The sequence below is a fragment of the Biomphalaria glabrata genome, chromosome 4 (genome assembly GCF_947242115.1).
Source record: "Biomphalaria glabrata chromosome 4, xgBioGlab47.1, whole genome shotgun sequence".
NCBI lineage: Eukaryota > Metazoa > Mollusca > Gastropoda > Planorbidae > Biomphalaria > Biomphalaria glabrata.
Genome location: NC_074714.1, coordinates 9,190,926 through 9,208,323, shown reverse-complemented (window position 1 = coordinate 9,208,323; position 17,398 = coordinate 9,190,926). Strand labels below are relative to the sequence as shown.

Here is a 17,398-nt window from a genome sequence, read left to right as displayed (position 1 = left end):
AATTGTAGTTGACTAAATTATTAGCTGAATACGTCGTCTGAGTCTTAGTGAACACAAACCTCAAAAATAAGACGAGACTCTAGAAACAAGAGATAACTAAGACTAAGACTAAGACTAAGACCGCTTTATAGATCCTTACGGAAATTTGTTGTGATTACAAGGACTCGTTTCTCATATAAAGACAACACAACTCTACTATCTTCCATGCTGATAAAAGCTCTCCACTAGCAGAGCAGTTACTGTGTTAGATTGAGAAGCCTGAAAACGTGAGCCATGATTTTGATTTCAAGTCGTTCCCTCTTTTTTTACATTTTTATAAATGCCTTTCTTTATTATTAGTCTAAATCTATTACAAATTCGATTTCATGACTGATCTTAAATATTTGATACAAGTACGCTTTTTTAGTCAATACTATCTTAATTGCACAATGAAATTGTTTTTATTTGATAAGATTTTGTCTCTCTATGTAACACACACATGCGGAATTTTCTAAAAATACACTTATGTGTCGAGAAGTTGAATAAAGTTTAATGTCTTCAAACTCAATCACAGAAAATGACTATGAATTCATCAAATGATTTGAGTAAATAACAAACGCAAACTGTATAACCATTAATAAGGAAGTATAACTCACAGTTAGACGAGATGAGCAGCAACAAAAGATGAGATTAGCAATAACTAAAGATGAGATTAGCAATGACTAAAGATGAGATTAGCAATAACTAAAGATGAGATTAGCAATAACTAAAGACGAGATTAGCAATAACTAAAGATGAGATTAGCAATAACTAAAGATGAGATTAGCAATAACTAAAGATGAGATTAGCAATAACTAAAATGAGATTAGCAATAACTAAAGATGAGATTAGCAATAACTAAAGATGAGATTAGCAATAACTAAAGGATGAGATTAGCAATAACTAAAATGAGATTAGCAATAACTAAAGATGAGATTAGCAATAACTAAAAATGAGATTAGCAATAACTAAAGATGAGATTAGCAATAACTAAAGATGAGATTAGCAATAACTAAAGATGAGATTAGCAATAACTAAAGATGAGATTAGCAATAACTAAAGATGAGATTAGCAATAACTAAAGATGAGATTAGCAATAACTAAAGCTAGACTAAAGATGAGATTAGCAATAACTAAAGATGAGATTAGCAATAACTAAAGATGAGATTAGCAATAACTAAAGATGAGATTAGCAATAACTAAAGATGAGATTAGCAATAACTAAAAATGAGATTAGCAATAACTAAAGATGAGATTAGCAATAACTAAAGATGAGATTAGCAATAACTAAAGATGAGATTAGCAATAACTAAAGTTGAGATTAGCAATAACTAAAGATGAGATTAGCAATAATTAAAATGAGATTAGCAATAACTAAAGATGAGATTAGCAATAACTAAAGATGAGATTAGCAATAACTAAAGATGAGATTAGCAATAACTAAAGATGAGATTAGCAATAACTAAAGATGAGATTAGCAATAACTAAAGATGAGATTAGCAATAACTAAAGATGAGATTAGCAATAACTAAAGATGAGATTAGCAATAACTAAAGATGAGATTAGCAATAACTAAAGACGAGATTAGCAATAACTAAAGATGAGATTAGCAATAACTAAAGATGAGATTAGCAATAACTAAAGATGAGATTAGCAATAACTAAAGATGAGATTAGCAATAACTAAAGATGAGATTAGCAATAACTAAAGATGAGATTAGCAATAACTAAAGATGAGATTAGCAATAACTAAAGATGAGATTAGCAATAACTAAAGATGAGATTAGCAATAACTAAAGACGAGATTAGCAATAACTAAAGACGAGATTAGCAATAACTAAAGATGAGATTAGCAATAACTAAAGATGAGATTAGCAATAACTAAATATGAGATTAGCAATAACTAAAGATGAGATTAGCAATAACTAAAGATGAGATTAGCAATAACTAAATATGAGATTAGCAATAACTAAAGATGAGATTAGCAATAACTAAAGATGAGATTAGCAATAACTAAAGATGAGATTAGCAATAACTAAAGATGAGATTAGCAATAACTAAAGATGAGATTAGCAATAACTAAAGATGAGATTAGCAATAACTAAAGATGAGATTAGCAATAACTAAAGATGAGATTAGCAATAACTAAAGACGAGATTAGCAATAACTAAAGATGAGATTAGCAATGACTAAAGATGAGATTAGCAATAACTAAAGATGAGATTAGCAATAACTAAAGACGAGATTAGCAATAACTAAAGATGAGATTAGCAATAACTAAAGATGAGATTAGCAATAACTAAAGATGAGATTAGCAATAACTAAAATGAGATTAGCAATAACTAAAGATGAGATTAGCAATAACTAAAGATGAGATTAGCAATAACTAAAGATGAGATTAGCAATAACTAAAATGAGATTAGCAATAACTAAATATGAGATTAGCAATAACTAAAAATGAGATTAGCAATAACTAAAGATGAGATTAGCAATAACTAAAGATGAGATTAGCAATAACTAAAGATGAGATTAGCAATAACTAAAGATGAGATTAGCAATAACTAAAGATGAGATTAGCAATAACTAAAGATGAGATTAGCAATAACTAAAGCTAGACTAAAGATGAGATTAGCAATAACTAAAGCTAGACTAAAGATGAGATTAGCAATAACTAAAGATGAGATTAGCAATAACTAAAGATGAGATTAGCAATAACTAAAGATGAGATTATCAATAACTAAAGATGAGATTAGCAATAACTAAAGATGAGATTAGCAATAATTAAAATGAGATTAGCAATAACTAAAGATGAGATTAGCAATAACTAAAGATGAGATTAGCAATAACTAAAGATGAGATTAGCAATAACTAAAGCTAGACTAAAGATGAGATTAGCAATAACTAAAGATGAGATTAGCAATAACTAAAGATGAGATTAGCAATAACTAAAGATGAGATTAGCAATAACTAAAGATGAGATTAGCAATAACTAAAGATGAGATTAGCAATAACTAAAGATGAGATTAGCAATAACTAAAGATGAGATTAGCAATAACTAAAGATGAGATTAGCAATAACTAAAGATGAGATTAGCAATAACTAAAGATGAGATTAGCAATAACTAAAGATGAGATTAGCAATAACTAAAGATGAGATTAGCAATAACTAAAGATGAGATTAGCAATAACTAAAGATGAGATTAGCAATAACTAAAGATGAGATTAGCAATAACTAAAGATGAGATTAGCAATAACTAAAGTTGAGATTAGCAATAACTAAAGATGAGATTAGCAATAATTAAAATGAGATTAGCAATAACTAAAGATGAGATTAGCAATAACTAAAGATGAGATTAGCAATAACTAAAGATGAGATTAGCAATAACTAAAGATGAGATTAGCAATAACTAAAGATGAGATTAGCAATAACTAAAGATGAGATTAGCAATAACTAAAGATGAGATTAGCAATAACTAAAGACGAGATTAGCAATAACTAAAGATGAGATTAGCAATAACTAAAGATGAGATTAGCAATAACTAAAGATGAGATTAGCAATAACTAAATATGAGATTAGCAATAACTAAAGATGAGATTAGCAGGAACTAGACATGAAAAATCAGCAAAAAATAAAACAAAAAAAAAATCAAATCCCGTTCTCTCTCTCTTGTATGCATTAACTCAAGAACTTTCTAGAGACTCCAGTGATTTTTTTGAATATTTACTTTCTTTATTTATGCTATCTAAAGTTATGGTTTAAACCACTGGTTATGATATCGACCTGAAACGTCGCTGGACCTCATGAAACATCTGATTATTTAAAATCAGCTCTGACTTAGTTGAATGGAATGGATGTAAGTCAAGTATGATAAAAATAATATTATTAGTAGACCCTAATGGTGCCACCCTAGGCAAATGGGAATATTCTTTAAATTATTTTGCGTCTCCTCTAATTAGAATTTTTCTTTTAATTGCTGGGCACCAAACAGAGTACGCTTACTTAAATACTGGCCTGTCTTAGATTAAAAAACGTTTTAGTTTGATGACCTTGCTTAATTTGTACAAAAAAAATGCTTTGTTTGTTTTTTTTTTAAAATAATATCGTCAGTATGGGAATTCCAAGATAACCTTTCTTCTAGGTATGTTGGGTTTTCTTCTGGGTATGTTGGGTTTTCTTCCCGAAAGTATATAGACCTATTTGCTATATGCGAAGAGAACAGGTTGAGCACGTGATCGTTTTGCAAGCCACCTATCACTCTCGTAAAAGCACAATCACATCTTACACACACCACACACACATCACCGGTTCCCCCACACACACCAAACGTGACACAACCACACAACACCCGCACCTAAACAAAACACACATAAAACAAGACTTCAAGAAAAACTTAAGGTTCTAGTGCTTTTAAAATGGTGTTCCACATCTAGATACTGCTGCACTTTTTATTCTCATCATGTTATCAATATAAATAACGTCACGGCAAGCTGGAATTTCAAAATCCAAGAGACTTTCCCATTGATCACATGATAATTAAACTCGTTGTTATCATATCGTTTAGAGCGTAACACAGTCTCCTATTATCTCATTCACACATGACACATTAGTAGGCTGGATGATTAGACGCAGAGATCTATGTGTATTTAAACTGATCTAATGTATATCTGTACCTAACAAGCCCAACACATTCTACATAACTGTTCTGATTGATAGCTAGGATAACAATAAGGTAACCAAAAATAACGGTAACACTATTTCTTTCTTAATAATTAGATCACAGCACGCACCATGATTGTATAATAGAAGACAAAGTGACTGAATTGGATGGCTATATGTCCATTGTTTTTTTTTACAACACTTATATTTTCTTGTTCTGTCTCTTTTTTGCAAGTTTAAATTTTTAAAAATCAATTGTTCGATGACCTCTTAACATTCAATAGTCGTCTAATTTTGCATACAAAGTCAGGATCGATCACAACACATGAAACAATAAAATATCAAGCAAATAATTAATCAGTGAGTCGTAATTAATTTTTTAGAACTATTTCTTTTATATTCTGTTTAGTAGAATACAAAAAAAACATGTAGACTATTTTAAATAATATGGATTCCGTACAATTTAAAATCACTGTTAATTTTCTACGATTAAAAAGAAATACGCTTTCCAAAAAAAAGAAAAAAACAACAAATAGGGAATCAAACCCACGACATTCGCGTTATTAATGTGACGCTCATATCAAGTTTAATAGCTAAGCTATACAACAATGAGCGACATCGTAGCTTGAAATAAATTACGTACATTGTGACTTTATTGTTTTTGACTTGAGACTTTTGACTTCTTTCCTATTTTAATAGAAGAAAGTGTGAGCTTACAGTAGGAATTGAAACAAGGAATTCAACGGATTTGTATTTGTCTTCCACTGTACTGGCTGAATTATTCAAAACCTTTATAGGACTTATCTGATAGTGTAGTGTCTCCCTTCAGGAGATTCGGGCTTATATTTTTTTTGAAAGAACTTTCCTGACGGGCAAAACAAAACACAATACAAAATAGTTCAATACTTTTGAAAGTTAACAAGTTGGCAACTTTATCAAAAAAAAAATCTTTTCCTGAAGACAAAACGTGTTATACTTTTTATCTGTTTTTACTTATTTTGGCGAATTGCCTCCATAAAGATATGTCACTTGTAATGTCTGGAGACTTTTCTCAACTAGTGTCCACTGCTCTGTGGTCCTCCATGAAATATGGCGCCAAGTTATACGAGGGCGTCCCTATTTGCTCTTTCCTCATATTGGGTTACAAGGGGAGGGCGTCCCTATTTGCTCTTTCCTCATATTGGGTTACAAGGGGAGGGCGTCCCTATTTGCTCTTTCCTCATATTGGGTTACAAGGGGAGGGCGTCCCTATTTGCTCTTTCCTCATATTGGGTTACAAGGGGAGGGCGTCCCTATTTGCTCTTTCCTCATATTGGGTTACAAGGGGAGGGCGTCCCTATTTGCTCTTTCCTCATATTGGGTTACAAGGGGAGGGCGTCCCTATTTGCTCTTTCCTCATATTGGGTTACAAGGGGAGGGCGTCCCTATTTGCTCTTTCCTCATATTGGGTTACAAGGGGAGGGCGTCCCTATTTGCTCTTTCCTCATATTGGGTTACAAGGGGAGGGCGTCCCTATTTGCTCTTTCCTCATATTGGGTTACAAGGGGAGGGCGTCCCTATTTGCTCTTTCCTCATATTGGGTTACAAGGGGAGGGCGTCCCTATTTGCTCTTTCCTCATATTGGGTTACAAGGGGAGGGCGTCCCTATTTGCTCTTTCCTCATATTGGGTTACAAGGGGAGGGCGTCCCTATTTGCTCTTTCCTCATATTGGGTTACAAGGGGAGGGCGTCCCTATTTGCTCTTTCCTCATATTGGGTTACAAGGGGAGGGCGTCCCTATTTGCTCTTTCCTCATATTGGGTTACAAGGGGAGCTAAAAGTATCAACTAATTAAATTTTATTTAAGGATTCAAAATAATTTGTTTAGAAAATAAACTAAAAATTCACGAGTATAATTGTAAAATAGGAATTGCGTTGTTTTGATCAGCATTTCACGTCTCTTATTTCCTAGCCATCTCAACAAAAATCAAAACAAGAGACAAGAGAATGGGCAAGATTAAAGAATGTAAAATCACCAGAGACAGAGACGTTTACAGACCTGGGGAGAATATATCCGGTCAGGTGACATTGGTCGTGGAAGGTGACGTCAAAGCAAGAAGCGTGAACATCTTCTGCTGCGGAATGGCCTTGACCAAATGGAGAGGAGCATTTCAAAGATCTTACGAATCTGATAATTGTAGCAAGGAGATCTACGTTAACCTGGTCATACGGAAAGGTAAGTCTGTCTTAGAGTTGAGAGGCGTTTTGTCTAGGGCAATAGGTGAGTGTTTGACTAGGGCAATAGGTGAGTGTTTGTCTAGGGCAATAGGTGAGTGTTTGTCTAGGGCAATAGGTGAGTGTTTGTCTAGGGCAATAGGTGAGTGTTTGTCTAGGGCAATAGGTGAGTGTCTGTCTAGGGCAATAGGTTAGTGTCTGTCTAGGGCAATAGGTGAGTGTTTGTCTAGGGCAATAGGTGAGTGTCTGTCTAGGGCAATAGGTGAGTGTTTGTCTAGGGCAATAGGTGAGTGTCTGTCTAGGGCAATAGGTGAGTGTTTGTCTAGGGCAATAGGTGAGTGTTTGTCTAGGGCAATAGGTGAGTGTTTGTCTAGGGCAATAGGTGAGTGTTTGTCTAGGGTAATAGGTGAGTGTTTGTCTAGGGCAATAGGTGAGTGTTTGTCTAGGGCAATAGGTGAGTGTTTGTCTAGGGCAATAGGTGAGTGTTTGTCTAGGGCAATAGGTAAGTGTTTGTCTAGGGCAATAGGTGAGTGTCTGTCTAGGGCAATAGGTGAGTGTTTGTCTAGGGCAATAGGTGAGTGTTTGTCTAGGGCAATAGGTGAGTGTTTGTCTAGGGCAATAGGTGAGTGTTTGTTTAGGGCAATAGGTGAGTGTTTGTCTAGGGCAATAGGTGAGTGTTTGTCTGGGGTGATGAATTTTTTTTTGTCTTGGGCAATAGACGAATTTTTGTTAAGTGAAATAGATGAGTTTGTATCTGGGTCAATGGAGGAGTTCTGGCTGGGATGATGAATTTTTATATGCGCTCTGGGGTTGTCTTTCGATGGTCTCAAGGGTTCCGGTTCGAACCATGCCTGCAGCCATTTCTCGTTGTCTAGCGAAGATTTCAGCTTTAAAAATCTGAAGGAGTTTTTGTCTGGGGGGAATGGATGGCTGCCTGTCATATGCGCTTTGGACTATCGTTGGATGATCTTGTTGGTCCTGGGTTCAAACCAAATAAATGAGTTTTTGAGCTTTTGGCTGTGGCAATAGATTAATTTTGATGATAGGACTGTATATTTTAATGAACTCTTTTTAATTTAAAACAAAATTTCTGTAATTTAAAAATGGTATTAGATCACCTAGCGTTGTAGTAATGTGTTTATACATTCATCATAGCTTGTTTTTAATATTCTTTTCTTTTAAATTTCTTTTATATTTATTTACATTGATATTGAACTGTTTTATTTTATTTAGCAATCAAATTGAAGCGCAGGGGCATAGCTAGGAATTTTCCACCATTTAGGGGCCCGAGGGGCTTGACCTCTTTGGGGGCCCTTGCATTTTGCGCAATATTCAATATTTAATGCAAAAAACACTCATTCGGTGCACCCTAAAGTGGGGCCCTGGGGGATATTTGAATTCTTTCCCCTCCTTCCCCCACCCTAGCTACGCCAATGCTTAAGCGTTGTTTTTGCATTATATACATTTGAAATGAACTTGAAACCTAGTTACTTACATAGATTTTCTAAATCTAGTTTTAAATTGTGTACCTTTTTGAGGTAAACTCAAACATGAAGACTCACAGATCTTCCTGACAATGTAAATGCAGATGAAATAAATAGGTGATTAAGCATAACTGGTATGAATGGTATAAGCGGCATCGACATATGATCTTATGTTTCTGTTTTGTTTTGTAGATTTAATTTTATTCAAGGGCCTTTTATATATATTTAATTTGGTCTAGCATGGTTCAGTCAAATGTGTTTCAGAATTTAACATGAGCTAAACATTTATTTTCAGCGGTTCAAAACTTGACTTCTGGTAACCACCAGTATGTCTACAACTTTAATCTGCCTTCTCAGGGTCTTCCATCATCGTTTGAGGGCCACTACGGTTCTATTCGCTACTTTCTGAGAGTTGAAGTGGACAAACCTTTTCCCAGCATCAACAATCACTTCTACAGTTCTTTCACTGTTTTGGCTCATCTGGACGCCAATTTACCTGTTTACAAAGTACGTCCTAAATATACACTGAACTTAGCTACAAGCGTATCAGATACACTGAACTTAGCTACAAGCGTATTAGATACACTGAACTTAGCTACAAGCGTATTAGATACACTGAACTTAGCTACAAGCGTATCAGATACACTGAACTTAGCTACAAGCGTGTTAGATACACTGGATATAGCTACAAGCAATTCAGATACATTGAATTTAGCTACACGCGTATCAGATACACTGAACTTAGCTACAAACGTATCACATACAATAAACTTAGATACAAGCGTATCAGATACACTGTACATAGATACAAGCGTTTCAGATACACTGAACTTAGCTACAAGATTATCAGATACATTGAACTTAGCAACACGCGTATCAGATACACTAAACTTAGCTACAAGCGCATCAGATACACTGAACTTAGCTACAAGCGTTTAGATACACTGAACTTAGCCTCAAATGTATTAGATACACTGAATTTAGCTACAAGCGTATCAGATACACTGAACTTAGTTGCAATCGTATCAGATACATTGAACTTAGCTACACGCGTATCAGATACATTGAACCAGATACACTGAACGTAGCTACACGCGTATCGGATACACTGAACTTAGCTACAAGCGCCTTAGATACACTTAACTTAGCTACAAGCGTATCAGATACACTGAACTTAGCTACAAGCGTATCAGACACAATGAACTTAGCTACAAGCGTATCGGATACACTGAACTAAGCTACAAGCGTATCAGATTATTCAGATACACTGAACTTAGCTACAAGCGTATCAGATACACTGAAGTTAGCTACAAGTGTGTCAGATACACTGAACTTAGCTACACGCGTATCAGATACACTGAACCTAGCTACACGCGTATAAGCTTTAACAATTGATTCTACATTGCTAAAAAGTGCAAAAAAATTATAGACTAAGACTAAGACTTGGACTAAGAATAAGAATAAGACTGCTCTGTTGATCCTTACGGAAATTAGTTGTGATTATAAGGACTCTTTTTTTATTTAAAGAAAACACAACAGAAACATTCACAGAAATAGAACAAGAACTGACACAACATAAAGATATCTTAGTCCTTTTCATGTTTCCTGAGTGGCGTTGATATAGTCTGACCGAGTAAGGAACGAACGAGTTTTCGTACAGCTCGGTGTTAGTTTTAGTAGAAAAAAGTTACCCACTTCGCGACGACTTGACGTATTTATGATGGATATAACTTAAAAAAAAAAAACAGCTGATAAACATTCCCAGTATTCTGCACACCGGATACAACAAAAAATAAAATGGTGAAATCGTAAATTTCATTAGTGCTTCAAATTGTTTAAATACGAAAGTAACAAACGGACAGACAGCATGAAACTATTATATTTCACTTTTTTTTTTTTTTAAAAAAGAAATAACAACAATAATTGTTACTTATTTATCTTTTAAACTGTCAAATTAATGTTTTTGCAGTAGTTCACTAAGTATTCTTTAACAAATCAATTAGTCTAGTGAATATTTTTTTGTTTGTGGGTTTCAGAAAGTCGCCAGTGCAAGTGTCAAGAAACAATTGTCAAAGGTTTTGGGTCTTGGCAATGCAGGAAACTTATATTTGTCAGCGTCCATTGACAGGAATGGTTATTGTCCAGGGGAAGTGGTAGGTAGTTATCTCCTACAGATAATTTGTTTTTAGAAATAAACAAATATTGAAATAAAATTTACAAAATAAATAAACTAATGAAACACGTCACATCTACAACCAAGTGTTATAGTCAACCTAGAACAGGTTGCTTAGAGAGTGTGATATAGACAACCTAGAACAGGTTGCTTATAAAGTGTGTTAGAGACACCTAGAATAGGTGTGCTTAAAAAGTGTGTTATCGGTTGTGCTTAGAAAGTGTGTTAGAGACACCTAGAATAGGTGTGCTTTAAAAGTGTGATAGAGACACCTAGAATAGGTGTGCTTAAAAAGTGTGTTATCGGTTGTGCTTAGAAAGTGTTTGAGACACCTAGAATAGGTGTGCTTTAAAAGTGTGTTATCGGTTGTGCTTATAAAGTGTGTTAGAGACACTTAAAACTAAGAAACCTTTGTGCTTAAACTAATGTGTTGCACACCTCCAAAATGTTCTTAACCAAGAGTCTTAAACACAATTTCCAACGGGATGCTTATTCAGATGTCTTCAGGAACAATTACTCTATATTGTTCCATTAGTGACGACCAAACTGAAATTACATATAATTATTTCGCTTCGAGACCCTGCGATAGTGTTAAAAGTGTTTCTATAAGGTTAAGGACCTTGACGAAGGTGCCACAATTAACGTTGCATTTATTTTAAAGCAAACAAATATTTAGAAATTATAAAATAAAGTTCACTAACACTAGTCTCGCAGGCCAAAAGGAAAGGTACGTAATCGATGTAATTATTTTATTTGACTCATTACCTCTTTTATTAATGCCCTTGAATCTCCACAGCTATTATGAGCTTCCCTAAAATTTGACCTTTTCTTTATTTTTGGCACAGATCCTCATCAATATGGAAGCTAGAAATGAAAGTTCCAAAGACTGTGGAGCTGTGAAGGCATCCTTGGTCCAATACGTGCATTACAAGGCGTCCAGCTACACGAACCGAGAAACGAACGTCATTAGAACATTATTGGACCAAAAGCTGGAGAAAGGTCAAAATCGAATTTGGCACCAGCAGCGTCTTCCAATAGACCCTGTCCCACCCAGCTTGAAGCAACTGACCTGTCAGATAATAAAGGTACACAGTTTACATTGTCAGCAAAATAAAAGTATAGAATCTAGATTGTTAAATATTTAAAAGTATATAGGTCGAATTTAATTCTCATATTATAAAAGTATTAAGGTCTAATTTACATTCTCAAACTATAAAAGTATATAGGTCTAGTTTGTGTCCGATAATTATAAAATTATATAGGCCTAATTCTCATCCTCAAATTAAAAAATTATATAGAGGTCGGTCTAATTTACATTGTATAATTTTAAAAGTACAAATAGTTCTAGATTACATTCTCAAATTACAGAAGTATAGCCTATAGATCTAATTTACATTCTCAAATTATAAAAGTGTGTAGGTCTAATTTACATTCTCTAAATATAAAAGTATATTGAAGTCTAATTTACATTCTCTAATTATAAAATGTATATAGATCATTGTCAAAGTATACAAAGATATAGGCCCCTAGGTCTAATTTAAATTCCCAAATTAAAATATATAGGTCTAAATTGAATTCTGTGGAATTTTTACCAAGTCCACCCAGTTCTAATGGGTACCTGGCATTAGTTTGGGTAAAGTAAAGGCGGTTTGTCGTTGTGCTGGCCACGAGACACCATTGTTAACCGTGATCCACAGAAACAGATGATCTTAACATCACCTGCCCTATAGACCACAAGGTCTGAAAGGGGAACTTAACTTACATTCTCTATTACTTGGAGCGATCAGGAAGTAGATTTTTTTTTGCTATACGAAAAAAGTGCAAATTGTGTGATATTTAGATGAAAAAATGTTGGATCGAAAGATTATGACATGTATTATATTATTAAAGGTTTTATAATCTGTTATAAACGTCGTGTTTAAAGAAACTCTTTACGGACTCTACAATGCAATGCAAATTTGATCTAACATATTTTCCGAAATAATATAATAGCCCACATCCGTAGACAGTTCTGCTAGTACAAATAAACAGCATAAACATTTAGCGATTAATAAGACCTATATTTCTTATCAAGATATAAAGCAAGCGTACGGGTATCGATACAATATCAAACTTAACGTAATGATATTAAGGAAAGGTAGAAATAGAAGTGGATATCCATCAAAGGATATAAAATGTGTTGGTCGAATTGTATAGAAATGCCCGGGCCGATTTCGACATCCAGTCCGCCCCTGGGACTCATTCTATTGGTCTATATTCCCACGTCATAGCTGCTTTACTGTTTTCTGTATTTTCAAACATTTCTTTTTGCTGTTTTTTTGCCCTGCAGGTAACCTACAGTTTAAATATTGAGATCGAAGTTCCACTCGGCATTGACCTGGCGCTGAGCTTTCCTCTCAAAATTTGTACTGTACCACTTGGCAAACATGTGGAAGAGAAACCTGTCCCGGTGAAGCCTGGTGTTCTGGAGATTCCTGGATCAAAGTCTGTCAAATATGTCCAGTGTACAGCTGGTTATAAGGTCAATTGAACTTTTAAGTTTTCACCAAATAACAACTTTGAAACAAACATAATTGACTTCAATGTCTCCTGTATTTGTTATATATAGCTCAGACACCCTCATCCTAGCTGAAAAGAAAATGACTTTAATTACAGTTTAATACCACGTGACCGAGCCTCGCTGGGTTGAATAATCTGTTTTGTAAGCTCATTTCGAAAACGTTCGTGTGTGTCTGTTTATAACGACAGTGGGAATTTCCGTTAAAGTCGTTTTTTTTTTTTTAAAGTGTCAATGTTTTTTTTTTAGAAATTTAAAGCTAAAATTAATATTACAACACTGAAACATTTTCAAACGTTTGAGTTGTCTCTATGTGGTCAATGAGCTAAGAATTTTTCAATCTCATTTGTGTATTGGAAATCGTTAGAGCCATTTTTGAAATAAATTCATATACATATTATAAATACGTACAAGAATTGCCCGGGTTAGAGATGGGATTATTTTAAATTTAAAAAATCTCTTGAAATCCACTAGATTTAGATCTCCTTAATACTTGAAGAGAAGAATTTGTCAAGTGAAGATTTTTTAATAACAATGGAAAGCTACGGAGACACAAGTGTGGGGAAAAAAATTCCAGTCTGCGTGTAAGAGTTGTCTCTACTGTCGCAACGTTTGCAGTTGTCAAATTGGAATAGTGTTCTCCCTTCAAAGATCTTGCTTAAAGGGTTACTGTAAAATACCATGACTTTGACCACTGCAGATCAACAATTTACAAACGTTACTGCTAAATAAACTACAAAATCTCCAACTATTTATGAAAGTAAAAACTTTAACATCGAGAACAAAAGAGTAGGAACAAAAAACAAAACAAACTCAGTGACAGCAACAACCACAGATTCCAATCTATTCACAGGAAACAACCAACTCCAACCACTCTATAACATCCCCTCTGTCATGTAATGAGCTTGAAACATTCAGATTACATCACGTGATCACGAGCATTATATTTACATACATGTCCTGAAATACATAAACAAAGGGATACAACTCTTTTATACTTAAATAAAACAATGAAACAATGCATTCAGTCACGTCCTTCTTGCCCCTGACAATATTGATAATATTTTCAATAAGTACAATAAATCAAATAATAAATTTAGTTCTGAGGTTCATTTAATACGCAGTTGTTCATTCACCTAAAGTAATAACACCTATAAACGTTACTAATAACTAGTAATAACTTTGGAAAATATACATATAACACAGCATACAGTGCCCGCTCTCACATCATTCGAGATAACCTGAAAGCAAACCACTTAGTGGCCATCAATAGTTTAAATTCCTTCCAAGATAACTAATTAACAAGCTAAAAGAGAAGCAGTATTCACCAGAACTAATTAATGTGCTAAAAGAATTGTTTTTTTTTCTCACAAATCTGTATCTTTCTACTATTCTATATATCTACATTTAAAAAATAAATTAATTTCACTCATGGTCTTATTTATATAATTTTTATTGAATTTCTTTTTCTTTGCGTCTGACCTTCTCCAATGAACTTATTTCCAATGTTAGTTTTCTAATTGTCATTGTGTGTTTCTTTCATTTCCTTGGATGTATAGATCTTTCTCAAGTCTGATGGAGACTTTGCATGTGTCAGATACATTCCAATGACAGCGTTGGCTACAAACTACCAACCAGAACAAACGCCTTTGGGAGCTTGTGCCATGCCCGCTGAAGACATGCAAACGGCTAAATCTCAGCAACAATTTCAAGGATTCAAACCTTCGGCTTCGCCAATGTCTTTTAACGAGCCGCCACCTTCTTATGAAGAGTCAGTGAAAGCCGAGGCGCTTATGAGCACGACCTACAGCGTTGCCCCCAACCAGGCAGAAAAAGGCAGCGTGATGGTCCTACTGTTTGCTACCATGGATACTGACCAGGTCAGGATGGGCTTAAAGAAAAACAAAGCGAGCCTGGAGTTGCAAGGTGGTCATGTTCTGGCCTTTCAATCCAACGTAAGTCAACTGCATGTAGTAGTATCTGGTCCACTAAAACCATCAGGATATTAAAAAATCAATATAACAATGCTTGGAAATAAATTATTTGAAACCTTAAATACACAAAAAAAAATAATGGGAAGTCAATAATAAAGATGTTTTAATGCAACTTCCGGGGTTCGTGGGTTCATTTTCGAAAAAAAGTGAAGACTGGGATTTTTTTAAATTCGGGAACAATGGGACGCCATTGAGTTGACCCAATTCAGATGGGTACGACACTTTAGTTGGGGAAAAAAAGGCTGTTGGCCATTGAGCTGACCACATGATACCTTCGTAAGCCTTCGGCCAGAGAAAAAGATAGTCCTTACACCTTTCGTCCCATAGATCGATAGGTCTTAAAAGGGTACTTTAAAAAATTAAACATCAAACTTTTGAAATGTTAAAAAACTTTGTCATTTGAAGATAAAGTTAAATTATTACTAACATGTTAAATGGAGATAATTGTTATTCATAAGCTTATAAATTTGAACAAAGATTTATTATTATAAAAATTAGAAAAAATATTTCCCATTTAAAATCTCCTTATGTTGACAAATTTAGAAAGAATTTTAAATTAATTGTATTTTCAGCTCACGCTTCTTCCCGCGGTGCAGACTGGCGCCATTTTTATTTATTTCAAGTCAGCACTAGCTGGTTCCAACTGGTTCTACAACATGAGAATGTTTGACCCGGATATAACCTCCCGTTTGTGGGTGCTGCAAGGCTATAACAAAATTGAAATGGGAAAGCCATCAACAACTGCGGGGCACACTGCACTCGCCGTTCTCTTTCTGAAGCGAATTTCAGAATTTCAGCCTTCGCCCGCCTACACGGCAGAACAACAGAAACTTCTGAAAGAAGTCTTGAACCCGACAAAAAAGAGATTTGGCGGGAAAACAGTTCTCTCTTCTAAAGATCTCGCGATCATTTCCGGAGACTGGACAAGTCTAATGTCGTCTGCTGATGGAGTCACGATGGTTGTGACTCAATGGCCAAGCGTTCAGCACAATGAGGATTACAAGGCGCAATTTAACGTCGACAGTGGATTAATTCGTTACAACGAACTCTTTGAAATGGCCTATAACAAACTGGCTTCTTTAGTTTTTGAAGTTGGGGATGTTAGTTATTTTGTTTAGTAAAGGCAGACAACTCTTTTGTTTCGTGTGTTCACTTTGGAGCGCGAAACAATAGGATCAATCATTTCTTTACCCGTTCCAATGTTTATGTAAACAAAAATAACTAATAACATTTTGAGAGGATCTAATTTTTTTTAAAAGTAAAATGTTGCAGTATTGTTAATAGATATTAGAAAATAACAAATAATATTTACTGACACTCCATTTATATTTATTCTATTTTTATACATCTATGTATATATAATTCTCTCCTTCCCCCCACATACTGAACCCTAAAGAGAAAGTAAATGAAAGAAAAAAAGAAGGAAAGGAAAGATCACTCTAAAGATTTAAATAATTTCCGGATATTTCCAGGACTTTATCGTATATTTCGCAATTTCAGTAGATTTTCAGGCGCTCCTAGTAAATTGACAAGAGCCCATGGGAAATCTGTTATAAAGTTATACAATGGTTTAATTTAATAATTTATACACCTAAAATAACGCGGGTTTAATGAAACTGCGGTCGCATAAGTGTGAAGCCCACTGCAGTCACCTAAGACCGGCCCTGCAAAATAGTGGCGTATGCTACGCCGCCGGTCGACTAGTTGGCATTATTATAAGAATAATGTTGTAAGTGCCGTATAAATGGTATACATTGTAGATTTACCTTGTTTTAGTATTTATTGTAACAATGCACTGCTTCATTCCTGGATCAAAACCAGCATAAGTGAATACAAGGATGATCTTGGCGTTTCGATATACGACGTCTTCTAGTTTTATTACTGACCTAAGGTGTAATTCTGTTTGTGTGTACATGCATGTTTTAAATGTAACAAATATCTTTACATTGACATGTTCTGGGGGTTACAGTTACAGTTGTATATGTATCCTCTTCGGTTGTATTCTTAATGTGGACAATAAGTCTGGTAGGAATGTATCTCAAATAGAATTATCAAAGCTGAAATTACATTATTCAGTTTGTCAACGACACTATTCTTACAGAGACATTTGAATAAAATGAATTAAATCGTATTCGGGATTCATCCCCTGGTCACTTCATCCCCCGGTCACTTCATCCCCTGATATTTTCATCATCTGATAATTTTATCTAACAAATTGTAATTTTAAAAAGCATTAAATGAGCAATATTTAATGTATTTCTTTTTTATTTAAATGACAGAGAGAGAGAAAGAGAGAGAGAGAG

General features: G+C 34.5%; 1 protein-coding gene across 1 annotated transcript; it reads left to right on the top strand.

Moving 5' to 3' along the window:
• Positions 1-4,594: 4,594 nt before the first annotated feature.
• On the top strand, positions 4,595-17,347 carry LOC106063532 (uncharacterized). The gene is made up of 8 exons (XM_056026604.1): positions 4,595-4,746; positions 6,625-6,888; positions 8,667-8,878; positions 10,408-10,524; positions 11,390-11,629; positions 12,874-13,065; positions 14,661-15,056; positions 15,668-17,347. The coding sequence occupies exons 2-8, from the start codon at positions 6,660-6,662 to the stop codon at positions 16,211-16,213; spliced, it is 1,932 nt and encodes a 643-aa protein (XP_055882579.1). The 5' UTR covers positions 4,595-4,746; positions 6,625-6,659; the 3' UTR covers positions 16,214-17,347.
• The last annotated feature ends 51 nt before the right edge of the window (positions 17,348-17,398 follow it).

Excerpts from the sequence above, each read along its gene's own strand:
- LOC106063532 (XM_056026604.1), top strand. The coding sequence starts at position 6,660 with ATGGGCAAGATTAAAGAATGTAAAATCACCAGAGACAGAGACGTTTAC. Across the intron at positions 10,525-11,389 it reads GTTATTGTCCAGGGGAAGTG|ATCCTCATCAATATGGAAGC; the intron begins GTAGGTAGTTAT and ends TTTTTGGCACAG. Across the intron at positions 13,066-14,660 it reads AGTGTACAGCTGGTTATAAG|ATCTTTCTCAAGTCTGATGG; the intron begins GTCAATTGAACT and ends TTGGATGTATAG.